The 27,445-nt window shown below is 39.6% G+C and overlaps 1 protein-coding gene across 4 annotated transcripts in view; it reads left to right on the top strand.

Annotated features, from left to right (window-relative positions):
- The window catches only part of LOC142367128 (CUB and sushi domain-containing protein 3-like), a 373,180-nt gene that overhangs the window by 260,443 nt on the left and 85,292 nt on the right, over positions 1-27,445 (top strand). For 3 of the 4 annotated variants that reach the window (XM_075449071.1, XM_075449070.1, XM_075449069.1), the window contains exons 12-16: positions 9,724-9,827; positions 10,704-10,816; positions 23,163-23,345; positions 23,600-23,926; positions 25,553-25,747. In XM_075449071.1, the coding sequence (XP_075305186.1) occupies positions 9,724-9,827; positions 10,704-10,816; positions 23,163-23,345; positions 23,600-23,926; positions 25,553-25,747 (922 nt within the window). Of the gene's footprint in view, positions 1-9,723; positions 9,828-10,666; positions 10,817-23,162; positions 23,346-23,599; positions 23,927-25,552; positions 25,748-27,445 lie in introns of those variants that run through there. The other variant, XM_075449072.1, reaches the window with a different exon arrangement.

Genomic DNA, 27,445 nt, shown 5'->3' with positions numbered 1-27,445 from the left:
ACTGAAGACTATTCACGTGGAGACTTGTAAATACAGCAAGCGGGATTAAGCAACAATAGGACAAATAGATATAAATAGATGATAGAAAAGGATGGCCGTGACACCAACGTGAGTAACTAATCCTTGTTTGACTCTAAAGCCTCTTCCACGTGACAAGACACATTCACATTAGCAGTTATAGGAAGAAACCTAATATGTCAAGTGGATTAGTGTCTTTAGTATTGCCCTTCTGGTGTCATTACTTTAGAAAACACCTTAGAATTTAGATCTGATTGAACCATTGGTATTGATCAATGAACAAAATGGGAGCTTTGAATATCTGGCTCACTTGCAGTAACAGGCCATTCTCTTAGGAGAATGAGGAGTAGCTGCGTGGACAGAAGGGTGCTCAGTTGATGTTTCTAAGAGGGAAATGCAACAAGAGAGCCCTGGAAAAAAAGAGTGAGGCTTGTGAGTTGAGGAGGGGGTGGAAGCAGGATAACACGTTCATGTTGAGGAAATGGCCTCAACTGAATCTGCCTCTACCAGCAGCAGCACTTCTATTTTTTATCACTTGGACACGTCGCTCCTAATTTTATCTTACACTCTCTTTCTCTCATTCTCCCCGTCTGATCCTTCTTTTTTTCTTTTTTTTTACACTCTTTAACTTTCCTCTTACTTCCCTCCCAGAGGCTCTATCCTAAGAATCACCCAGATTCTTCATTAAAGAGCTCAGGCTGAAGCCATCAAATTACTGTGAAGAAAGAGAGGATACAGAAAAGAAGAACAGTACTAGAGGGGAAAAATCAGCTTTTTCCTGTTTTACCCATATGTCTCTCTCCATTGCACCTATTCACACACTTTTCATTCTCAAGCTTTGAAGGTAAAGATGTACACGGTTCTGTACTCCACCGTGTCTTCTTTTCTTCTGTCTTTTTTAGACCCATTCCCTCCATCTCTCTTCCTCTTTCGATGTATCCCGTTACTCCTTCTTTCTCAGGTTAAGTGTTAATGGAGTTCTATAGCTCTCTGATGTTATTGCTTCATTTAGTTTTGGCAGAATGAGCCTTTACAGCCAATTCATTCGCTCCTGTTCTCATTTAACCTTGGGGATGGTAGGACAGGATGGCCATTACTTTCTTCTCCATTCTCTTCTCTTCTCTTCTCTTTCTGTACTATTATTCTCCCTTCTTTTCCCCCCTTTATGCAGTTTCTTTTTTTCCTCATTGGGTTTCCATCTCTTGTGCTATCAGCAAATGAAAGCGCATATTTCTTAATAGCATCTATTTATGATGCCTTAGAAATGATGATATAAGGATGTGTCCCGCCATCTTTTAGTTTAATATGTTGGCAGGTCGTACCACTAACATGCAGACTCAAGACTGCACTTTTCTTTTTTTTCTTGATTAGAAATGGTATGTACTTAATCGTTGTTGCCCTGCTCTCATTTGCACACATTCTAATGTATAGATACAAGGACAATACTCTTGTGCTGCCATACCGAAATTAGCGACAAAGTAGTACCATAGACTCACAGCTGTTTGTGAAGTGGTCACAAAACATAAGCTGCTTTCACACATGCTCTGCTGCCCTGGATTTGACAAAACATTTTTCAAAGGGAGTACTCATGAGGACGTAAATGTCCACATCGAATGCATTAGACTTCCCAGAGAGTTTTTCTATTAGTTTCCTGTTATATGTCCATAAAATACTTGAATGAATTCTTAGGTTGGCTTTACATAGCGTTAGCGTCACGTGTGCTATGCTACAGTGCTATCCCATGACCGTATGTGTGTTTCTACACCACCAGCCTCTCTGTTGAGGTCTTGTTGTGGCAAAGTAGCCGCCTGCACAGGTGTTTTAAACAAAGGGATGCCTCTGGTAATGACCGTAAATGCACAGTTTTGTAAAATCCATGGCTTATGTGACTAAAATAAATTCATGTTCAGTTGCCGAAATGAACTAAAAATCATTTATAATCACCATCAATCATCTTAAAAGGGAAGCTGTATTTTGAACATCAGTGAAATATTGCCTTACATACTGCAACAACAATGAAAGGTATATTGCTGTTTATACGAGCTCAATATGATGAAATCATTTCACAGTGTATATCATTGAAAATCGCGATGCTTATCTACGTGCGATGAATATTCTAAAACTTTAAGTGCCTTGCATCTTGAGCCACAGCTGTGCTGCCCTTCTCGTACAGCCACATGGGTGCTGTAATCTCTTAACGAAAAGAAAATCATCACGTCCCTCATATGCCACACTAACAGTGTGAGGCCGGCCTTATGCGAGTAGAAAAGCCCTTCCTTTCAGCACACACATCACATCCAACCTTTGCCCTGGAGACCTAGGTTTGTCTTCTTTTTACACTTTGTTTTCATGTATACTTCACTTTTACTTTCACCCTGTGTTTGTTGTATCTTCCATTTACTGTTTGGTTAGGTGAACCATCCGAACAACTTGTTTGCATTGGTGAATGGTGGCCTTTCTTATTCTTTGCGTGACAGGGTCACATGTCCTGCCCATTTCTGCATAGGAAACAATGTGCTGCCGGCAGGAATTAAGTTAGAAATTAAATCCTTGACAGGATGGGCACTTTTTTGGGGTGTCGGGTTAAAACAAGTTCCTGTGTGTCAAATGCTTTATAAGGTACAGTAGTTGCATAGCAACAGTATCAGATATGCATAGCCTTTCCTACTGGTTCCTACACAAAGCTGTCATCTAAAAAGGGGGCACCCAGTATATTCACGTCAATGAAATATAAGTACGAGGTAAAACAATAAGCCGCAAAAAGCCTCTGACATCAGTCTTCATCGGCTATGGCCCAATTCTCCTCACAATGACACAATTTATACAGTGTAGGCTGAAGCACATTCAGTGGGAGCGGATGGCAGAGTTTGCTCTAATACTTTCACAGGCAAACTATTAGTCCCCAGCTCTGTCAGTTCCCACTTTACATCACTGACTCGATCGCTCAGCAGGTGTTTCAGATATTTTTTATAGTAACTGTATCTTCAAGATATCCTTACATGTTATCATGATATGAGATAGGAGGAGCCCGCCTCACCTCAGCGCCCCCACAACAACCAAAGGAAGTGTTTTATCACGCAGAAATCCGATTCTGTCTGTCCAGCTCTCATTGGCTGGAAGCCAAAGATGGATAGAAATAAGAAATGCGGCAGCCAATTGGAGAGGGCATGGATGGCGGGGAGGGAGAGAAAGACTGTTAGGTAGGAGAGATGGCAAGAGAGACGGATGTTTTGCATGAACACCATCCAATTAGTGGTGCGGAGAAATATGTGCAGTGTTTGACTCATCTTTCATGCCAACACGCTGAGAATACTTGAAGAGAACAGAACACGTATGTAAACACAATCCCACACATTGGGATGGTAATGAGGGTCCAATTTAAGTTAAGTTCAGTGCAACATTCAAACGCATACACATGTGCAGACATGCATGGGTTTAGTGTTATTGCCTGGCTGTGTTTAATGCTGTGTGTACATTAGGGCGCTCTTTAAAGGATGTATACAAGAATATTATTAAACTACACAGGCCTTCCAATATCTTTATTAATGCATGCCTACACAGTTGTGCTACTCTGACTCAGGACTAAAGAAAATGGATGATATCTGTTTCTTTACTTCCAACTAACTCTATGGAGGTCTACTGCCATCCTTATTCAAAGGATATATTGTCAAAGTGAGAGTAGACTTTCTTGCTTTCATACTATTTTATAAAATTGCTCTTCAAAACCCAGCCCTCACACTTGCTCGTGTGCAAATATGCTCTGCTTCACCAAAACTGTATTTTTGCTCTCAGATAAACTGCTTCCATCCAGTTTGAGCCCTTTTTATTGCAGTCTGCCTTCTTGCCTTCCAGTAAATGTCTTGAGGGGGTGTTGTGATGTATGCACCCACAAAGAAGCAGTGATGTCAGCATCGTATCCGGCAGTCTATTGGCCTAGATCAGGGGTGGCCAACCCACGGCTCCCGAGCCGCATGCAGCTCTTTGTCTGGTTTCATGCGGCTCTTACGTTCATATCAAAATTTTTTATTTTTTTTTTTCCCGCTTCGTTTGAGTTCAATACGACAGCGGTCTCCAACCTTTTTTGCTCCATGGACCGGTTTAATGTCAGACAATATTTTCACGGACCGGCCTTTCAGGTGTGGCGGATAAATACTACAAAATAAAATAATACAACTAACACTAGTGATGGGTCATGCGCACAAGCATCGGTTCTGAGAGCCGGCTCTTTGTAGTGAATCAGTTCCAGACTCCAAGTTTTTTTCCATTCGCTGCTTAGGTTTCACTTTCAGTGCTCAGTCCCAGCTCTGGTTACGACAGAGCTTTGTTATGATTGGCCAGCATGGCGACCAGCATGCGGTATTCACGTGAGAATTAAGGAGTTTGGTTCTGGTTTTGGTTCTGTTCTGTGGATTTGTTTGAAATTTTTTGCTTCATTTGTCCAATAAAAAAGTTTAATTGAGGACATTATTAATGTTAGCTTGAGTTTGGTTCTGTTCTGTGGATGTGTTTGAAGTTTATTGTTAATTTGTGCAATAAAAAAGTTTAATTGAAATAAACAAATGCAAAAGTGGTTTTGTTACAGAAGAAATGCAAAGAATTAGGCAATTGTAAGGTCTCTCATAAAAACACTGAAAGCAAAAGGGTTTTCAACACATAAACCATGATTTTTTTTTTTGCAAAGTTAAAGGGACACTATGTAATAAATTAAGTAATTTATTAGCTCAAATCAACATATTCATTCATAAGTTAGTCCTCATTGGTGTAAAATGATCTCTGTCAAAAATCTCACTTATCCTCCTGAGTGAAAAATAACTTGTCTGTATCTACATAGAGCAGGTAAGCTCTATGGAGGCTGCCATGTCCTTCTGGTCTATGAAAAACGACGAAGTGCCGAGAGGGACATAAAGCACTTCGAATCGCGATTTCCCCACCAGGCCTACAAGCGGAAATGACGTCATTGTGACGTCATTTCCGCCAAATGGCTTATTACAGCCGCTAATGCTAAATAGATTTTATTCCTTGGCACATATGTCTTTGTGTTCATTAGCTTTCTTTTTGTAAGTGCATCATCTTCTTCTTTTTATTATTATTCCTATGCTCCCCCTGGCTATCTTCTTTTTGGCGTTATGCTCACGTTTGTAAACTGTTATTTTGTTGATTTACTAATAAAGTTTAAAAAAAAAAAAAAAATGCTAAATAGATTTTATCTCGTAAATTATCCCACTAATAATGCATTGATTGTTAACAAACTTCTGCCGTAGTATACATAGGCTCTTAACTCACAAAACGAGGCATTAGAAAGTTTGTAAGTTTACCGGGAGTTTATTTACCGCTGCTAATGCTCCTATTGCTAACGCTGCTAATGCTAACGCTGCTAATGCTAACGCTGCGTCGACGTCACTTCCGGTAACTCCCGGAATATGACTAATTGCATTGCTTGCACACCAAAGGAGATGTTATGTTATCTGACATGTTATCTGTCATCTGTATTTATAGTGTTGTTGTATGTGTGTTATGTAATCCTTTGTACTGTGTGTCTTGATTTCTTTTTGTTTGTATGGACCTTGAGTCTGAAGCTATAGCTTCTTGAATCTTGACACATTCCGCTTGCCGTAGTTCAAGAAGTTGCAGCGCACATTTGAAAACGTGAGGCGCTAGAGAGCATATTCATTCAACTTTGCAAAATAAAATTGCACCACTAGATGGGGGAAGAAATTACATAATGTCCCTTTAAGGTAAAATATAGGCTACAAAAGATCCTAAATAAAGAGTCGTTCGGGAGTTGAAAGAGCAGGCTCTTCTTGGGAGCCGAGTCAAAAGAGCCGGCTCTCGGAAAAGAGCCGAACTTCCCATCACTAACTAACACAGACTCTGTGGTATTTAGTAAATATAATAATACATTTGAATCCACTGTGTACTTGTGTGTAACTTTATTAGCAGCGTCCTCCTGACGTAACATCCTCTCTGCCTCCTAACGCTCTCTGGTCGCTATGGTAACGCTTAAACATGCCTTCAAAATGCAGCTTTCTTTTTCTTAGTGGTCACAGCCTCCTCACTGGGAAGAAGCTTTCCAAACACGTCTGTTTTTGACTCATTTTGCTTGGTTCATGGGTTTAATATCAGCGTTGATGCGTCACGTGACCGAGACGAGAGCGAGTCAAGAACAGATGGATGGAACGGAGAGAATTCGGTCATTTTTCAAAAAATAATGTGGCTCTTTGTGGTAACACAGTAAAAAATGCGGCTCTTAGTCTCGGTTGGCCACCCCTGGCCTAGATATTGGACAGGGTTGCTTCACAGAAAACCAAGGGTGAAAGGCAAAATAAAATGCTGGAGAAGAAGTTTGGCGAGTGCATGGAAGAAGGCTGAGTGCAAGACGAAGGGTTTAAACTGGAGAGCAGGACGTGTGTACAGTGTATTTGCAGCTGTGGATCAAAAAAGCAAAACACAGCCTTAAGGAGCAGTAGACCACATTTACATGCAAAAATGGAGTTTTGAAGGAGATGTTGGTGCAGAGTCTCAGTCATCCAGGTTATGGTAATCCTAAGAGTTTGAATGAGAGCAACTGGAATTTTTCAGATGCACTGGTGAATTAGAGCTGTATTCCAGCAGCACAGCTCTTTTTACCATTGCTTCTGAATATGAATTGTACTAGTGGAATACTTTGGGTGAAGGTGTTTAATAAATTTGGAGCTGCTGTTATTTCATGCAGTAGCGCATAAAAACATTTAGAAATATTAACTGTCAACATTTGTACAAGTTCCTTTACCGACATGAAGTGAGTAAATTGCTCCAACGAAATGAGAAAGAATGAAAACTGGCATGTTCACAGTTCTAATTATAATGATTAAACTTGTAAATGCAGGCCCTGGGTTTACCTTTCAATAAAACATGTCAAAGCATCTGTTTTATGTACAGTAAGATTTGCTGTTGTGTTGAAAGCTTGCTTTGAGTTGATTGGAATATGATGATAAGTTTTCTATGAATATTGCGATTGTGTAATCACAGAAAAAGATACATTAATCTCCACAAAACTGTCACTGTGAGGGAGTGTATTTTTGTGTGCGTTTGTATGAGCCGTCCAGAGAGTTCGCTTTGCCGGTAATGCATCAATCTGATCTGCGGTCATACATGCTGATTAGACTGAGTCAGCAGTGGGAAAATCACTGCTGTGTTCATAGGCCCCTTGTTTCAATTCTTTCCAGTGAAGTCGGACGATGGTGGTGTTTTGGCATGGCTACATCAGCTGTAGTTTCTCATGTACCCTTAATGTCAGACCAAATGTAAGTCTGCCTCTGCTGCTGTGTAAAAATAACTTAGAAAATAGAGTTCATAAACCAGTCCAGATAAGGCTGTACTTCAGTACCCTCATTCCTAAGTGATTCACTGTCACAGTGATTTTATGTCACCTTGAGGTTAAATTGTTGTTCCCCAAGTGTTCAGGCTACGATAAGTCGGACTGAAAGGAGTGAACAAATGTGCAAGTAGAGAGGTTGGAAATACAGAAACAGAAATGAGTAGATGTTAATACGTATGTACTGCAAATGTGCTCTGTGTTAATATTACAGCATACAGGAGACCCGTATGATGTTTTTGGTGTTGAAGTCCACCATTACAATATTGAATCTGGAAAGTGGAACGTTCCTCATAAGGAGAGCAAAAGGAGGGAGGAGGCAGATGGAGGTTTTAATCTGGCCCTGAGGGTCAAGACAAAATTCAAGTTTGAAATATTTTAACACTGTGCTCTCCCAGCATCAAAGATGTTCTCATTATTACCCTTGATTCGTCTTTTCCTCTGTCCTCGCCACTTCCCTCTGCCTCCATCTTCTTCCTTTTCTCCACCGAGCTTCTCTCCATTCTCTCTTCTCCTCTGCCAAGAGCGCTTCTCTCTGGTCTTAGATGAAACAGAAAGTGTGGTTTAATAATTTCTGATCAGAGTTTTGGGCTGTGTGCTGCTCCTCACAGCCTCATGTGATGAGCATAGGTGTCCCGTGTCTTTTCATTATTCATCTCGCATTGCTAAATGAACCATATTCTATGATTCATCAAGGAATTTTCATTTTGAATTTTTTGATAAAGTCAATGTCTAACCATAAACCGGAAAGACAAAAAAAAAACATGGACAAAAAGTTGGTTAAGACTGGTATATATGGAGGCTAATGTTGTATTAAAGATGTTTTTAGCATTATTCATGTAATTTTCTATTGATATTTGCCCATACCTGTCACTTTCTATTGGTATTATTTGGTTCTTTCGGTCACTACCCACAGCTCGTGTCCATAGGTGAGTGTAGGAACATAGATTGACCGGTAAATCGAGAGCTTCGCCTTCTGGCTCAGCTCCTTCTTCACCACGACGGGCCGGTGCCGAGCCCGCATCACTGCAGACGCCGCACCGATCCGTCTGTCAATCTCCTGTTTCCTTCGTCCCTCACTCGTGAACAAGACCACGAGATACTTGAACTCCTCCACTTGGGGAAGGATCTCATTCCCGACCCGGAGAGGGCATTCCACCCTTTTCCGGCCGAGGACAATTTGGAGGTGCTGATTCTCATCCCAGCCGCTTCACACTCGGCTGCGAACCGGTTGAAGCTCTGCCGGAGGTGGGAGTTGAAACACCTTATGAAAGTGGATTCCGCCTGCCGTTCCCAACAGACCCTCACAATACATTTGGGCCTGGCAGGTCTGACCGGCTTCCTCCCCCACCAGCGGAGCCAACTCACCACCAGGTGGTGATCAGTTGACAGCTCCGCCCCTCTCTTCACCCGAGTGTCCAGGACATACGGCCGCAAGTCCGACGATACGACCACAAAGTCGATCATCGAGCTGCGGCCTAGGGTGTCCTGGTGCCAAGTGCACATATGGACACCCTTATGCCTGAACATGGTGTTCGTTATGGACAGTCCGTGACAAGCACAGAAGTCCAATAACAAAACACCACTCTGATTCAGATCGGGGGGGCCGTTCCTCCCAATCACGCCCCTCCAGGTCTCACTGTCATTGCCCAAATGAGCATTGAAGTCCCCCAGTCTCCCGGAGGAGCACTCTCCAGTGCCTCCTCCAGGGACTCCAAAAAGGGTGGGTACTCTGAACTGCTGTTTGGTGCATAAGCACAAACAACAGTCAGGACCCGTCACCCCACCCTAAGGCGGAGGGAGGCTATAAACTTTGACATAAAATTAGTTAAATTATGCAGTAAAAACCTCTGCCATAACATTGTGACTCATACCGGAAATGATTCAAAATGAACTTGAAATAGTTTGAGAACCAAAATTATCAAATCATTGCCACATTTTCTACCATCCTTTCCTCGGGGAGTCTGGATTAAGCTTTAGGGAAAAATTATTCTACCCCTCAAGAAGTCCTTGCTTTGGGGATTGTCCCTTCTATAAAAGTGCTGTAACAGTGACATACTGGAATTCATTGGAGCAATTTGTCATATATTTGCACATATATCAGTGCAAAAATGACTTGTTAACAGAGTTATAGCCTTCTCAAATATTTACTGAAGACTCATTGAAGTTCTACAACCTCTAAATTGATGGATATTTAGCTGCAATCAATCTGCAATCTGTTTTCAAAATCTGTCTCTTCTTCCTCTGGCTAAATATTTTGTACCTCCGCTTGTTGGTTGGACCAGATGCATATTTCAGTTTGCATGCATTTAAGCTGACATTTATGTCATTGGTTTATGTGTCAATTTTAGGTAATCCAGATCAACTTTGAGGAGTTCGACCTGGAGATAGCATATGATACCCTAACCATAGGGGATGGAGGAGAGGTGGGAGATCCTACAACCATATTACAAGTGTAAGTATTACATTATCCTGCAATATATTAAGCTTTTTTTTTCCGAAACTAAGCATCGTTAGGCAAAATATGACCACTGAGACATCAAAATCCAAGTGTGACTTGACTACGTCGCTCTTTTGTGGATCAGAAGTGGGAATTCTCACTCTGAATAATTTCTTAAACAATGACAGCGTGACTGGTGGGAGCTGTCACATCAAATAGTTTAGTTCTGCTGTGAGAACATGTTTCCTGAGGCACATAATTATTACTGACATGTAGCAAATTGTAGGTTACAACACACAATGCACTTCCAGATTGACCAGCTGTCCTCGTAAGCTGCAGTGTTTCTCTCAGTTTATGAAACTGTTCAATCTTTAACACATTCCACGTTGAAATTGAAAAGCAGAAAAATGCCCCGAAGTTGTTGTTTTTTTTTTTTTTGTTCGAATCTTTTTCATCATCATTTGTCCATGTTTATTAGGGTTTTCGCAAACATCAGCCACTTTAAGATCCTTCATCTACTTGGACATGACGAGTATGAGAATCAAACGGGCTGGATCGAGTGTGCTTCACTTTTGGATACGTTTTTTTCATTTCGGGAAATTTGCTTTGAAGTACCTAAAAAGGATAATGGATTAGCTTTTGGTGTAACGTAATGCTGGCACTCTGACAAAAAGCTGGGTAGTGTCGATGTGCTTTCCTGGGGCAGCCTTTTGTAAAGTATTCAGCTGCAGTTTAGTGTGTTCCAGCAATTTGTTTACACTCAGAGCAGCACTTGAGGAGTTGATTGTAGCCTATGATTGCAGTGATGAAAATCATACTTTTTTTTTTTTTTTTTTTAATCGGGGTAATTATGATGACAATGATCAAATTGTTATGTATTTTGTGTTCCAGCTTATCAGGTAGCTTCGTGCCTGACCTGATAGTAAGTATGACCCACCAGATGTGGCTGCATCTACAGTCGGATGAGAGTGTTGGATCTATAGGATTTAAGATCAACTATAAAGGTAAGTAATGGGCATACATTTTTTTTTCCATTATTGTTTGCTTGTTGTTTTTCTCTGTTAAGATTTTACAAGAAACGGTCTCTTTGGGGAAAGCACAAGTAAATAATCCGTGAAAAGCGATTCAGAGTTGATAAATTGCTGCTGAACTTTTAATTGAACTTGTTAAAGTATATATTTGTAAACCCAGAAAGCAACCTCTTCCATCAGAACCTACAGAGATGGAGCTCTTTGTCCATATTTTTACTTTAACTAAGAAAATATAGTCTTACTTGGTTTGATATAATCAGAAGATTTTGATATGATTATCAGGCAAAGTAACTGAAGTTATCACCTTCATTATCTTTTGTTTTATGATATGTTTCTTGGAGGGGGACATCAGGCTTCGTGCAATTTCATCTGTATATATTTTCCCCTGATTTGGGAGATTTTTCTGATCAAATTAGTCTTAGAGTAATTCTGAAGTCTCTGGCATCGTGGGATGCTTATCAGGTTAGGTTCCTGTGATGTGTTTATCAAAATGGCTTTGTTTTCAATGATTTGTTTAGTGGATGCAAACTTTGTGTTACAATGTCGAGAAGGACAAACCTTTTTTTAGTTTGACGGCTCCTGCTGAAAATCAATCACATGGAACAATAACGTCTCCTGATCAGACAGGTGATATATATGTAGTTTTTATCTGTTGGTTCATTGGATTGTTTTAAAAAGAAATGCTTGCCAAGCAACATATGACCTTTTATCTCATCATCAGCTCAGTACAAAGTTTTTTTTTTTGTTTTTTTTCAGCTGTCAGTTCAGCCCCCGGCATCCTAAAAATATTAACCTTTCCTTAATTTCCTCTATGATAGATGTAGTTCTCATTTGTCCACAGTCCATCAAACATAGTGGGGATCTTTGCTTCACAAATTAACTTTGTGTGCCTCATTTAGGTGGTCATCTGTGGATTTATGCTCATAATGAGGTCACAGTGCTGAGTCTGGTAATGGTGTGAGTTCCAAAAATGGTGTGACAATGACACACTGTTTTGCCCTTTTTACTGTTTGAGCTTTGGTATTCAAATAGATGGACTGACAGTACAGTGATTAACAGAACACCATCTAAAATTGTTAAGATCCGTTGTTAAAGGCAGTAAATAATAAGCTGTTAGGGTGTCAGTTGAGTCGACCAGAAGTATATCTTTTGCATTAAATTGAAATCATGAAGGACATCTGGTTAGGAGTTCTGCAACATTTCCCCATTAATTGCTCTTAAGCAATTTTCTCATTAAGATCTACAGAAAAATTAATGGCGAGAACCATAGTTTAAATGCATCCATGCCTATAAACATTCTCCACAGTACAGGGATGATGTTCTGAGTTTCTTCCTTGATCTATTAGGCATGGATCATTAAAAAAGCTGATTCATTGTTTGTAGGTGTGCAGTTTGTTTAGCACCTTCATTATTTTGTTTTGTTTGGTTTGATTTGATGATAAAACCCATACTGATCATGGCATCACTAACTATCTGTTTAATTTAGTCCACATTATTCTAAAAGGGATCACTAATCCGTAGTCGCCCACACCAAGTCAGAACACAGCAGGCTGAGAGTAAGGAAACTTTTTACTTTCAGCAGGAAAAAGCTTGAAATATGAGAGCGAGTGAGACAAAAGCCTGGATTTCTCTTTTACATTAAAGTGAGGCTTTAAGCATCTACTTCTCATCCATATCTAGTGTAGATACTACTGCTACTACATAAAAATCACGTTGAATTGTTGAAAACTGTTAACCTTGTATTTCAGTTTGAGATATTATATGCTGACAACTAATAACCTCTTACCAAGTTTTGTGTTTTTTAGATAGAAAGAAAAAATGTGTCAAAGACAGTGATCTTTGAAGCTTGCTATGAATTTCTTGCTATGCTATATTGTGCATGGCCACAGCAAGCAAAGGCTGGAATATTCTATATTGCACAACCATGTGCATTTTGAACATCCCTTTTGATCATGCCCCACGGCAAGGACTACAACACAGCTGTAACGAGCCAAGCCTTTGTACAAGTGAATTCTTTATGCAAATGTCCCCTACAAATTATATTAAGACTGCATGTTATGCATTTCGTGTAGACATGGCAGCTTTTAGAGGCAAGCTTAGGCTGTCATCCAGTCCATATGAGTATTTTTTATCATGTCACTCATGGCTTCGTCCCTCTTTTAGACATAGTCTATGTGTGGTAAACTGTACTGAAGACAATCAGATGACTGCGTTTTCCACTAGTGCTAACTTTTCTGTCACAGAGGATTGGGAAGGATGTCAGATCAATGGATCTGGGGGCAGTCCGGTCATCTGTCTGAATACAGGCAGAGAGAACGATCATTATTTTTTGTTGAAACACTCTTTAGCTAATGACCTTCACGTCCACCTGTAATATAGTATACACCAGGGGTATTCAACTAAAATTTAAAGAGGTCCAGTTAAGAGAAAATTTCTTGAAGCAAAGGTCCGGAAGATCATAATGTCTAACTATTTAGTGTGATATATATTTAAGTTTAGTGTGATATATATTTAAGTAGCCAAGTAGTTGTAACAACATCTGCATGTAATCAATACCTGATGGTTAAATCAAATGAATTCAGTACAATTCAAAAACTTTTTGACAGTATTTATTGTCACGTAGCATAGAACTGAACATAAATGTATGACTGCAGATAAGTATAATGTTCTCGATCATAGCAGGGGCTCCATCTGTGGTTATTGAAACCACTTGTTTTGGCTCTATTCCTCTCTTTGTTAACATCTCCTTTATGGCCAGGTAGATGTCTTTTCCTCTTGTACTGGTCTGAAGGGGAGTGACACCTAACAGGTCTTCACAGAACGCTTTCTGGACTGGTCATATTGGTAGAACTTTTGGGCTGTGAGACCACTTATTTTCTGTGATCTCACTTCAGATTTGAGTGGGTATGTTTGTTCAAAACCTTTATGTTTTGTCTCATAATGGCGTTTCACATTGGCACTTTTTATAAGTGCCACAGTCTCTGAACATATGAGACACACTGCTTTAATGCTCCCAGTGGGAAGTATGAACAGAAACGAGTCTGTCCATTCCGGATTAAATGCTCTATTTTTGCTGTCCACTTTTCTTTTTTTGGAGAGCGCCATTTGTTACTTAATTTTCTCTACCTTTCTCCGGCTCCGTCGTCTGTTCCTCTCCCTTTGTCCGTCTCACTCCTGTTCCTCTCCCTTTGTCCGTCTCACTCCTGTTTCTCAACTTTCTTCAAGTCAGTCGTCTGTATATCTCCCTTTGTTTTCTCTAACTGTATGCTATCTATCGTCTTTTCATGTGTAACTTGACTCAAACTCTTTTCTGTCTGCACTGTAGGTTCGCAATGTTTACCGCCTGTAATGCACAGACTTGATTGGCTGAGTAGTATCACGTGGGATTGGTCTGTGTGTTTCCACACCAGCTAAACTGCTACCGTAAAGACTACAAAAGCTGCGTCGGTTAAAATGGAAGCGCTCCGTCAGGTTTTATCATAACCTTTTGTTTTTGGCCGGTTAGGTCCGGTTCCGTATGGGACGGCTTTGCGGTCTGGACCTGGACCGCGGTCCGCCAGTTGGTGACCTCTGGTATACACCAATGTCATGATCTGACTCAAAAGCCCTTCAGTGATCTTGAATTTTCCAAAAATCAATCAGATAAAAAAAAAAAAATGCAAAACAGTTACCTGGATGAATAAATGTAGGTTTCTCACTTAAACCCAAGATCCATGAAAAGTTCTACCAACAGACGGTGCAAGATAAATGTGTTTGTGTCAAAGTGTTTGGCTGGCTCCATCACCCCCAAGATTTACTACAAAGGTGGATAGTTGTGTGTCTGTGTGTGTTTTTTTTTTTTGACAAATGTGCGAGAGAAAAGAAGGGACAGACAGGCTATGTGTGTGTGTGTGTGTGTGTGTGTGTGTGTGTGTGTGTGTTTGGTGTGTTCCTAAAGCTACATCCTAAGACCTTGGCTATGAAATATAAACATTATCAACAACTAGCCTTGCTGCAAAGTCACCTGTGTACCACACAATATATGTGGGTTTCTATATGAGTGCGTGTGTGTTCGACAGGTCTTCCATCAGTGAACCAATGAAGCTCTACCAACAAGTCACTCACCTCTTCCACTCCTCACATTCTCCCTCAGTTCCCTTCTCTCCCTGTCTCTGTGAGTCTCATTTTTCCTCATTAGACATCTGTCTATCCACCGTCCTCTCATTCCCATCTGTCAGAAATCATAACATTTCGTATGTCAGTTGCTCACAAATGCACTGTTGTTTGGTTCCACAGTAACACCCTTTTTCTCCCCCTCAGCACATATTCTGTATCAAACATTCCTTTTTCCCTGTTTTCATCTGTCAAATGACTAACAGCATCTTTCTTTTTTCTGTTGAACCTATTCACTCTCCATCTGTCTCTTCATTTCTACCCTTTTCTCACAACTCATGTCTGCCCACATCCCTCTCTTTCTCTTGTCACCATTCATCTATTATTAAAGCCAAGGTCACTAACCTGGCAGCACTATGACTCCACTCCTGTGTCGAAGCACACAAATCACATGGATACGCTCACACATACAAAGCCATGTTTTCAAAGCTTATAAAGACATCAATTACATAAATGATTACTTTAATATTGTGGAGACCCACCTAACACTTCATTCTACTTGCCTAACACTAACTCTGATCCCATCCAATCTACATGCCTGTGTGTTCTACATTGCATGTCTTCTCGTTTTTAGCTTTTTGTGTTTGAAAACAATGACTTTTTCAAACATTTTTCTATGCTGGTTTGGATTCTGTCCTGCTGGAATTATTTCTGTTGGTAATTATTGCACATCTTACATCTGTTAATACATAACCACGCCAACTGGAAAGTTATTTTCATGTGGAAGCAGCTAATTGAGCTTTCCAAAGCCCAAGTAATGCCTGGAATAACGCCCAATTCCAGATAAGTTAAAGAGAAAATAGGATGCAAAAAGAGGAAAGACTTTTAAAGCATTTTCTCCCTTGATTATCATGGGAAGTGGGAGATCAATGGCAGATGGAATGAATGGGCTCAGACCCCTCACAAGGACGCAACAGGAATATTAGGAAGGCAATATTATTTTTTTAACAGCTACATGGCTGCAGACACAACAAATTACTTAGGGACAACATAGAAAGAGAAGTAACAGTAACAGATGGTACAATCCTGCAGTTGTCACTGAGAAGGAGCGTCTCTACACCCCAGATGTTGAACTGATGGCTGTGAGTTGCTGTCCATGTTGTCTTCTGAGAGACTTCAGCTGCCAAGCTACAAAAACAATCCACAAGCTACATCTCTGCAGAGTTCTACTACTCCTCTCAGCCACACTTAAACTTTCTTAATGGTTTCTGTTTTATTATCTGTCCATATTATATTATTGTGTGCAAGTTTTACTGCAGCAATATAATTTCCCTTATTATTTCCCCTTAGGGAAATAATAAAATTGAATTGAATGGAAGTTACAGTTAGTTTCCCTCGTACATTTATTACAAGCTTGGACTGTATATTGATTTTTGCAGTCCATAAAGAGATGTAATTGAGGATTTAAGAAATTATGCAATGATTAATTTGTGTTTGTCTTTGTGTGCAAAGTATTTACCTTCAATTCATATTATGATTATAGGTAAAGTTTCACAGTGTTTTATTTCCTTTTTTTTTTTGTTTAGCATTTTCTATTAAAGATCCATATATTGTGCTCATTTATATCTCCATAATTTTTTTTGTTTGGAGTTAACCAGAATAGGTTTAAACAAAAAAATGAAAAGACTTTTTTTTTTTTTTTTTTGTCATATTGTACACTGCAGCAGCTCCTCTTGCCTCCTTCTGTTGGAAACTTCCCATTTTAGTTCCTGCATCCTCAGAGTGACCCAGCCTGCCCCAGCTGGTAAGCTGATTGGTCAAAAATAGCCAAGTGCAAAATAGCTGCTCATTCTCCGTTTCAGTTGTGCCAAACTAGCCACCAGGCAGACATTATGCAAATGTGTTTCACAGTAATGCCGTTAAGTAAAGGGAGAAAACGACCGGCTTCAGGCAGTTCAGGATCAATGTTTTCTGTGGGAAAGAGTAACTCCCTTTAGAGTGGACTGCAGGCTTTGCAATGCTGCAAACAATTTTCAAACACAAAAAGCTATGAAGCCGCAAAAAGGTAACGGAAGTTCTTAAAAAGGATAAAAGAACCTCTTCACATCAGAGTGATATTTGGCTTAAATAAGTCATTCATCAAGATTTCAATGGGCATCACCAGTTCTTTTCACAGAATTTTGCTTGTAATGATTTAATCTGTGTTTATCATTGTTTTAAATATACCCTATAATATGTTCTTTTTGAGTTGTAAATGCCCTGCTTTATAATGCAGACAATAGGCACAAGAAATACACGTACTGGATATTCTTTGTTGGACTGTGCAGCTTTCAAATAACCTTTTCTCAATAAAATCCATCTAATAATAGAGAGTATTATTAACTGAAACATTGTCATATTCTTAGTAAAAAAATATATATACATAGTGAGTTGTGGTGTGTGTGGCCAGCAGGTGTTTCATTTCCTCCTCTGTTTTCTATTATTTTTTTGTGATCAGTTATTTGATCCTTGTGAGCCTTCACCAGTTCTCCATCATCACCACCTCGTACTTTGGAGATTTTAAGTGCCGCCACAGAATGGGGATTTTAGAACCCCACCATTGCTTTCTATAATTCAAAGACAACAGCTGCCAGTTGGTTTGATGAGGGAATCAACAAGCCACGCAGAGGAAACCCGCTGCTCCACTGGAGTGCTAGCCGATTCCTGCTATTTGAAACAGACACAGGTGCTCATTTGCCCTCACTCGCCTACTATTCGCTGTAGCATCATTTTGACAAGCGCTGTGGCCATTAAAGACACCTCAGATTGATTGGACTGCCAGGGAGATAGTAGTGTGTGATGAGTCTTTTGAGATGCCAGGCATGAGGTCTGTGTAACAAGACATAAGAACTGCCAGTCAGGACTGCTCAGAGCTGGCTGATATCATTCCTGTATTACATGTGTTCGGCAAGAGTAAGTGGTTAGTAACATATACCCTACCATGTTAAGTATTAGAGCAGTGTATAAATGAATACAGAATTCTGCCTGCAAGTAATAGTGCATTATGTATAATCGGGTGTCAATAGTGTGAGTATTAACCTGACCTCTCATCCATTTTTGAAACGCATACAGTGTTGAATGGGCATTTTGAGAATATGTTTCTGGAAGTGAGTTATTCCCTTGATGTCCGGCTTTTTTAAGCACACCGTTCCGACATTAGCCCATCATCCTCTGTTATATAACGCTGTTGTTGGAGGCTAACACATCAAGCGCCTGCTTCACAGCTGGTTGACAGAGAGGACAAAATGGTCTAATGTGCTAGTTTAATGGCAAATGTTTTTTTTTCTTTTAAACTGTTTTTTTTTTTTTTTTTTTTTTTTTAATCCCAATCCTACATGTTAGATGTCACTGGGTTAATCTCTTTGCATGATGGTTACCTGCTGTTACTCTGCAGTCAAGGTTCATGTGTGAAACACATGATACCAAAGTCACCTGTCTGGAATAATGTCAGTCCTTGATGTGTAGATTTTATTTTAGCTTTTTCTTCTGCTTTTTATACCTTTTAATATGTAATGTGATTTTATAGGAAGAAAGGATTTGAAGGTGATTTTTTTTTTACATCACTGATGACCCCTTGGCCCGGTGGGTCTTTAGTGCTTGTGGGTCCTGAAAGGGACAGAGAGACAGAAATGTACTGTGTGGTCATTTGGGCATAATTCATGCCTCCCTGTGTTTGTGCACCCATGTGTTTTTAACTTTGATGTCTAATGCACGGTTGTTGAGTAGTAACTAAACAAGACAAGGTTTTTCCAATGACAAAATGCTTCCTTTGCTCTTAATCCAGCAGTCCAGGTTCTGAGCGTGACTATTTTGATCGCTCAGTGCTAAACAGCCTTCCCTTCAGAGTGGATGAGGTACGATGAAATATTCATTCACTACATAACCAGAGATGAGGTTCAGTTTTACGATGGAAAACCTTAGCGGTGGAGCCACACCTGGCTGCTTTTTTCTCAGTGTACGTGAATGCATGTTTGCTCCAGAGGTGACCTATGAAGGGCAGGGCTTACTTAATCACAGCAGTGTAAACGGAATTTCATTTTCTACTCATGAATTATTGACTCAAGTAATATTCCGTCCAGTCAGTGATATTGAAAGATGATGAGGTTCATTCGGTTGAAATCCATTGTAATAAGCTGTTTCTCTCATTAAAACTTAATGAATTTCATACATTTCAAATTGTGCATAGCATTGGGTAACTGAGGAGATAAATGGTTATGGACAGGGATAACACAAGGCAATGTTTTTCCGACTTGGAATATACAAGATGGCGTTTTCAATGGTCATGAATAATTTGAAATGCTCATTGAGACGAAGCACCGGATGATTTAGAACTGATCATAAGGCTCTTTGTGTTGACTTTACGCAGTGGAGATGTTTGAAAAATGCTTTAACCTTTCACGCAGTCTGCATAGCGCAGATGTGTATTCACGTCTTTCTTTAGTTCAGTTTTTCCTTTAGATTTCCTGACGTGCTGTTTTCGGATGGGGAGAGAAAGCAACGGTAGCGTCTTAGTCAAAGACACATGACAGGAATGACCCAGAGATGTTGGTGTCCTGTTCTCTCACCTGTACTTTCAGCACAGATGATTACAGGATTTTTTCTGAGGACATGTACATCCTGAATCGAAGGCCTTTTAAAAGGTCATGAGGCAGAGTCTGGGAGGAATTTTTACAGCAGAACAGAATGAGGTATTTCTGCATCGTAATGTGTCCAGATCACAGAAAGCAGCCCAGTTATTATCTGTCTTCCTGAGGACCAATTTGCAGAGAGTTATGGGTGTTTGGGAGCTACACCTCTGGAGTTAAAAGATTTTTTTTTTTGCACTTTATGTAACAAGCACAGATAGATGCATTTTAATGAGAGAAGAAAATTGATGTGGCATATACATCTCCCATCAAATAAGTCATCAAAGGCCCATCGGTGTGAGACAAAAAATGTAAATATTGTAAAAGTAATAAATGAGATCATTTTCATTCTACAGAGCATCCTCTCTGATGTCTACATCTCTGACAACTACAGTGTAATTACACAGGCTAATGTTGTTATTCATTCCTGACACTGCTTGGGAGTACTAATAGACATTCGACTCAATTCCTCTTCCTCTGTGTCTAATGTAGCTACCCTGGATTATTAGTCTATGCGGTTTCATGAGTTTAATGTGTCTTTGGTTTGAAGAGCAGCAGGCAAAGGTTACTAGCATACATCTCACATTAGCCTATGCAACTATGTATTCAATATGTGATCACTATTAGTAACCGAAAATCAGTTTCACAACGGTCACAAAAGAGAAACAGCCAGTGTTTTTTTTTTTTTCCCCCAATCTCATTGTACCTCCCAAAATCTATTACCTTTCGCTCTCAGATCTGTTGTAGGTTTTGCATTTGCTCTCCCTTTACACGAGCATGGTTGTGTGTGTGTGTGTTTGTGTGTCTCTGTGTTTGCATGCCTACATGCTTATTCCCATGGACAATATGGTGTGAACATGATGGAATATCATCGAACAGAATGGAATGGGGCTCAATGTGCAATTGCAAACGGAAAATTGAGGTTGCAGCCACATCCATGGTTGTTTTCTTACAAATCCACACAAACATCCCACACACACACACACACACACACGCATTCTCTTTAAGGACCCCAATCCCCTTTGTGAATCTGTCAGCCTTGTTGTTACAAATACAATAGGATTATTTGTACGTGTGTATGTGTGTAAGAGAGGAATGTGTATGTATCACAGACAGAGATTAATTGTGGCTGTGTGATTGGCTTTGTTTATGTTTGTGTTTGTGGCATGCATATGCAGCTGTATGTGTGTCTGTGGATGCATGTGCACGTGTGAGAGAGAGGGAGAAGGAGTCGGTACAGAAATGTTTCAACAGTATTCCTGTTTCCTCTCTGAAGCAATTTGTTCTGTGTTTTCACTATGTATCCGTGTGTCTGTGTGTGTGTGTGTGTGGGTGTGTGTGTGTTCGTACACAGCCATGTGTGCCAGGGCATACTGTGATTGGTTGAGTCTGTGGTTCTCATAAAGACGATGTCATGATGGAAATTAATGCAATACATCACAAACACGCACAGGCGCTCACAGACACACACACACACACACACACACACACACAGTACATATAGTAACAGTGAAAGACACACCAAGCTCACACCTTTGTTCCTGTCGTGGGCCACTCCTGTAAATAGTACTGAAAGCAGGGGAATAAAGCTGAGGAAAGCTGGGGAAATGGAGGGTATATTTTCAGAAATCCCACAAACAACATTTTAAGCAGAATTATGGTGACACAGTGCCACTTTTATGTGGAATCAAAGTAGAATCTGTATAACCTTATGGTCACAATGACTATAATAAAAAAAGAGGAGTTGTGAATACTTGCAAACTCAGAGGAAGGAGGCATACAGAAAGTGATGAATACAAACTTGCTCTCGGCTATATGATCGAAGAAGTGAGGCCATTCCAGAATTCTTCGCCTGACTCAGCAAAGCAAAGCTGAGTCATCTTCAAACAATACGCTATTCACTTTTAATTCAAATTGGATGATAAGCTCTTGTTCTAAGACTTGGTGTTTCCCAGCTGAGACAGGTGCTCATGGAGGATTTTAGGCTGATAACACTTTATGATGACATTTGCACAGATGTTGTTCAGGCGGGACTCCAGAGTCAATCTATAATTTGAAAGGACTAACAATATTGACCAGCTATAAGGAAAATATCTAATTCGAGGAGTTTCTGCCACTCCAGTTTTAAGCTCTTTTAATTTAGCAAATTTACATTTACGGTTGCAGATTTTAGCTGGCATCTAATGTCTTCAAGGGGATTTAGGTCAGGACTACTTCCTGGACACTTTAAAACGGTCCAATCTTTTCCTTTTTATCTATTATTTTGTGTCATTGTCCTACTGAAAAACCCAAGACCTTCAATGCATACGTTTTTGACATACTTTTGCTCTACAATGCCTTACTAACTTCTGATTGAATCATTTTCTTGATGCATCCGGTGTCTCAATGCCAGATGCATCTAAAGTATCTACCATGTTTGACTGCAGGTAGTGTGTTCTTTTTGCTGTCAGCTCTCTATTTGCTTTGCGTGAGTTTTTCCCCGTAGTCTGCACCAGTCTTCTTGTTCTTGCACAATTCTGATATTCTATTTCTTTTTGCCACATCCTGGAAGCATCTTAGCAGTTCTTTTGACTGTGAAATAGTTCGATAGTATTATAAATGGTTGAAACAGGGATTTCAGGGCATTTTGGAAATTCTTTGGAACTGTTATGTTTTCTGACCAACACATTTCTGGTGTTCTTCGACAGCTCACTTTATCCCCACTGCGAGAGAGAGAAAACAAACCATAAAAAGAGAAATAATTAGCTTTTCATGCAGATAAACTTTAAGTCATTGCTTATTGTTTGAACATGGAAATATAAGCACGAATGTATGTTATTATGTTTATTTTTCGTTTGAGGAACTAATTTAACTTGATCAAAAATCATGCCAATAATAGTGCCTGGTGTTTGTATGGTTTTATTTCCTCACGTCCAAGTTCTTCTTTAGTTGCTGTTGTTCAAAAACCTTTCATTTATTACAATATTCTGCGCATATATATATATATATATATATATATATATATACACATACATATATCATTGATTCATTTGAATTTGTTTTCCGAAAATATCATCTATTCTGTGCTTGAAATTCAGGGGTGCCAGTAATTGCAAATGAATTTGCCATTTTTGAGCAGCAGTCATGTGCAAAATATCAAACTGCTCCATCTTTTGTGTAACCGATGGTCACAAATTGTTTCAGAAAAATGAGCCTGGTTCGGTATTATTGGGTTAGTGAGCCGTGGTGCACATTTCCCATGTATTTGTTGTGGCCATAATGCTTTATTTTTCCTGATTTGTTTTTTTTTCCAACTCCCATCTGGCATTCCCTATTCTTTCTCAAGCCTGTTTATATCAGTCAAAAGAACAAAAAGTATTTGTTCTTGGCATCATTTTCTGCAACCTTTTATCGATGCAATTTTTTAAATGTTGTCTTTGTACTCTGACTGAAATATTGAGTGGAACCTAAAAATATTACCCCAGTAGTTTAGTTTGGGATTCTAGTCAACAAGGATCCTTTTATCCTGTTCCCTTAGGTCCATGCAGATATTAATGTCCTCTTATGAATCTGTGTCATTCCAGAAATAGACAAAGAGAGTTGCGGCGACCCTGGAACTCCTCTGTACGGAATAAGAGAGGGTGACAGCTTTTTAAATGGGGGAATCCTGAAGTTTGAGTGCCAATTTGGCTTTGAGCTGATTGGTGAAAAAACTATATCTTGCCAAGACAATAATCAGTGGTCTGCAAATATCCCCATATGCATATGTAAGTATTTAAATTCGAAGTGTTTTTCAGAAATATGGCTGGCGAGGATTGAATTTAAGAAACATGACATGAATGCTGCTATGCCGTTGATAACTTTCACGCTGACCTGTCACCATAGTGATAGCACAGGGTTTATTATGGCCTTGGGCATATGATGACCGATGATGGTGTGAAGATGAATATTTAACAGAAAATGTCCGTCTCTGTATGTGTCTCCCTCCTCCCTTCTTCCTCCACGTCTTTTTCTCCCTCAGTCCCCTGCATGTCCAACTTCACAGCTCCCTCAGGAACGGTCCTCTCTCCGGATTACCCAGAAGGCTATGGGAACAACATGAATTGTGTCTGGCTCATCCAATCAGATCCAGGCTCTAGAATACACTTGGCATTTAACGACTTTGACCTCGAGGCACCGTATGATTCCCTCACGGTGAAGGATGGCGAGACAAATGATGCCGTTGTCATCGGGAGGTTCTCCGGAGCTGAGAGTCCTTCCCATCTGACATCCAACACCAACACGCTAAGGCTAGAGTTTCAGGCTGATCACTCCATGTCCGGAAGAGGATTTAATATCACATACAGTTGTATGTATTGTTTCTATTTCTTATTTCCTTTAATTGTGCTTAAACAGAAGGGAAGTTACCACTATTAAGCTAACTTTAACTGAAAAATCCACTGCCTGCGCTAAATGTGGAGCATTTTATTTCTGAAACAGTATAGAGTCTGTAGAGATGCTTCAAACTATTTTGCGGCCTAAACCTTTCTCTGTCATGATCAAAACAGAACAGTCTCAAAGTGGCTAAGAAAATAGTGCTTTTAAGCTTCTTAACTGTCATCCCAACTATCACAAAGAGCAGGCGCAGTTTTCCCCTCTCTTATATTAGATGTTGCTTTTGATTTACTAAGTGTCAAATCGCACAGGAAGCCTCAACACAGCAAAAAGATTTTTCATAAAAAAACAAAAACATTTTTATTCACGATTGATCATGTGGTTGTATAATAACTAATAATAAAGGTGCAATTTGCAGAACAAAAAGGAACAAAAGAATGGGAAGCCATAAAGGGGCTATTTTTGGGAACATTTTGACTTTTTTGTTATTATAACTAGAGCTGCAGGGTAAGATATCATTTCCTTTCTTTGTATTCAGTATAGAGAGATTTGGGATGTCGGAAGGCTTGCTTAGCCAAAAGCACTCAAAGCAGGAGGAAACTGATACCCTAGTTCTGTCATAAATGGAACAGTGCTCTTCCTTGCAAAATCCTTTGTTTTAAACATTATATTTTACCTGTTTCACAACAGAAACTAAGACATTCAGATTTTACGAACGGCTGGCATCTTTGAAGTTCATGCACAGTGAATAAGACACATCTGTAAGCCGACGCTTACCGTCTTTGAGTTTACAGCTGAATGCCTAACCTTTGTATTTTTAATTTCTGGGTAAGAGGAATGGTCATTGATACTTATCTTCTCATCTGAAGAAGAAAAAGACTTTTGGTTCTAAAGTTTCACTGCTTTGGTCCAACCCGAGAACAATGCAAATACAGTGACATTTAAAGGTTGGGCACTCCACAACATTTTTATTTCTGTCCATAATTAAGTAAGTAGAAGGTGAACTTAAAGGAAAAGCTAGGTGATATGCAGATATCTTCAGCTGTTCCAAAAACAAACAGCCAGAGGTTCCACTAAGCAGCTGCTTAACACTTTGAAAACTGAAATTCCTTATTCCCACAAATCAATACAATGTTGTAACAAAATCTCAAAGAAGCAGTGCGCACCAGACAGTCCAAAAATCGCACGAAAACCCAAAGCTTTCTGCAGAAATAATAAACGACTCTCCACAGAAACAGATGTTATAACCAGGTAGGCCCAGACCTTTGCATGCCCCTGTTTACTGTAGCATGGGATGGGATCTTATCGGCAAAGCTATAGAAAGACAGAGCAGGACGATTGAACATACAAATTAAAAGAGAAATTGCATGTCTTTCTTTGCACCGAACATTCAGTGATGCCAGCTGTGGGTCTCTAATATTGGATTGTTGAAATTTCATCAAAATGATGGGCAACTGGTAGTGTGTAAACACCTGTGAAGTATAGGTTTCATTTTCCTGAATAACCTTTATTGTATATGTGTCTTTTTCTTTTGGAGAACACCCTGTCTCCAATATCTTTCTTATCATTCCTGTTTCTCTTTGTAATTTCTTTACCACAGCATTTGGCCATAACGAGTGCCCAGACCCTGGTATTCCCATCAACGCTCGGCGCTTTGGAGACAGTTTCCAGCTTGGCAGCTCCATTTCCGTGGTGTGTGAGGATGGTTTTATTAAAACCCAAGGAACCGAGACTATCTCCTGTCAATTAGAGAGAGGAAAAGTCATGTGGAGTGGACCCATTCCTAAATGTGAAGGTAAATATTGACCGTAATGCTGATCATAGATAAACCATTATCAAGGGAACACTATACAATCTGACATGTAATCATTACCACAGTTCTAAGACCCAAGTGGTTGAAAACTGGATTATATAAACCATCACCATGTGAAATAAATATTCATGACATGGGTACCACATACACAGCTACTATCTTACAAATATAATCAAATTTAAGTAGCATTTGAGAATATAACATAATTTCCTATAAATGGCACATGGGAGTAAAGCTATGGAAATTACCTTAAACTCTATTACATATAATGCACGTGAACGTGTATAGTTCAACATAATCCAACAGTATTTATTTTCAATAATTTAAACCTGAATCTTGTCAAGAGCTTTTTTGAAAATGCTGACAAATAGACTTTGACCTGTGAATCTCAAGAGAATGAAAAAGATTAACCCTACCCTCCAAGCTCTGCAGCGATAGCGGCGCATGTCATTAAGTCCGGATATTTTGACCACAGCTATTGTTGATAGAAGAGCTGATAGTACCAAGCAAGGCCATGTTAATAATGCTCAAGGTCATTAAAGTCCCCATATCCTTTGTATCTAATGTGTGTGTAAAAGTACTTGATGGAAAATCCACTTACTCATATTCAAGATGTGCAGACCAACAAATTAACGTCAGACGTTTAAACAAGACCAAGTGTAAACAATTTAGGACAACAGAGCGGCTCCTGGTTAATGCTGCCTTTTCATAACAGTTGATTTAAAGATGAATTGATCATGCTCTTTTTAGAATCATGGATATCAAGACATTACAAGAGTCATGGTATTTAACGTCATTTGTAAGTTATTTGTCTGATGGAATCTTTTTTGTGCTTTTCAGAATAAGCTACAAACCATTTTACACACAGTTTATATAATATTTAATGCTACCCATACATTACGTGGGGTGCGCATCTCATCTCCACTTTATCAAACATAAATGTGTTCATCAGTGTCACAAAATACTTCAAAGAGGGTCTAACATGATTGGGTTTAGAAAGAACCCCAAGGTAAAATTGGTTGAAAAGGGAAAGAGGTTCAGCTATCAGCAAAAATCAGTATCTACAAATTGTGGAGGGATTTAACAATAATATTACTCAATGTAAAAGTGCACAGACTTTAAATATTCCATCATGAGCAATATAAAATATAATAAAACATTTCCAGAATCTGGATACATCCTTGTTTTCAAAGGACGAAGCTGGATTTCAGTATTCGATGCCTGTGATCTTACGGCCCAATTTCCTAGCTAAGGAAACCAACAGATTGCACTGAAACTTGTCTTCAGTCCAATATCCCGGCCTGAGCGTGCCTGAGGTGACTGTGGAAAGGAAAGACTCCCTTTTAACAGGAAGAAACCTCTGGCAGAACCAGACTCAGGAAGTGTGGCCTCCGCCTCGACCAGCTGGGGTTTGAGAGGACAGAAAAGAGGAGGAAAAAACACTGTAACACCATTCAAAGGATACCTGATGGAACAGGGAAACACAAGTTAATGACCACAATAATGTCACCTGTACATGATATCAGTTGAGAAATTAAACGGGGGGGAAAAAGAGAGTAAAGTAAGGAAAGGTGTGACAGATGAGGCCCCCCAGCAGTATAGGCCTATAGCAGCTTAACTATGGGATATTTCAGGATCACCTGAGCCATCCCTAACTATGAGCTTTATCAAAAAGGAAAG

Source organism: Odontesthes bonariensis, chromosome 18, assembly GCF_027942865.1.
Source record: "Odontesthes bonariensis isolate fOdoBon6 chromosome 18, fOdoBon6.hap1, whole genome shotgun sequence".
Classification (NCBI taxonomy): domain Eukaryota; kingdom Metazoa; phylum Chordata; class Actinopteri; order Atheriniformes; family Atherinopsidae; genus Odontesthes; species Odontesthes bonariensis.
This window is presented reverse-complemented; position numbering and strand designations above follow the sequence as displayed.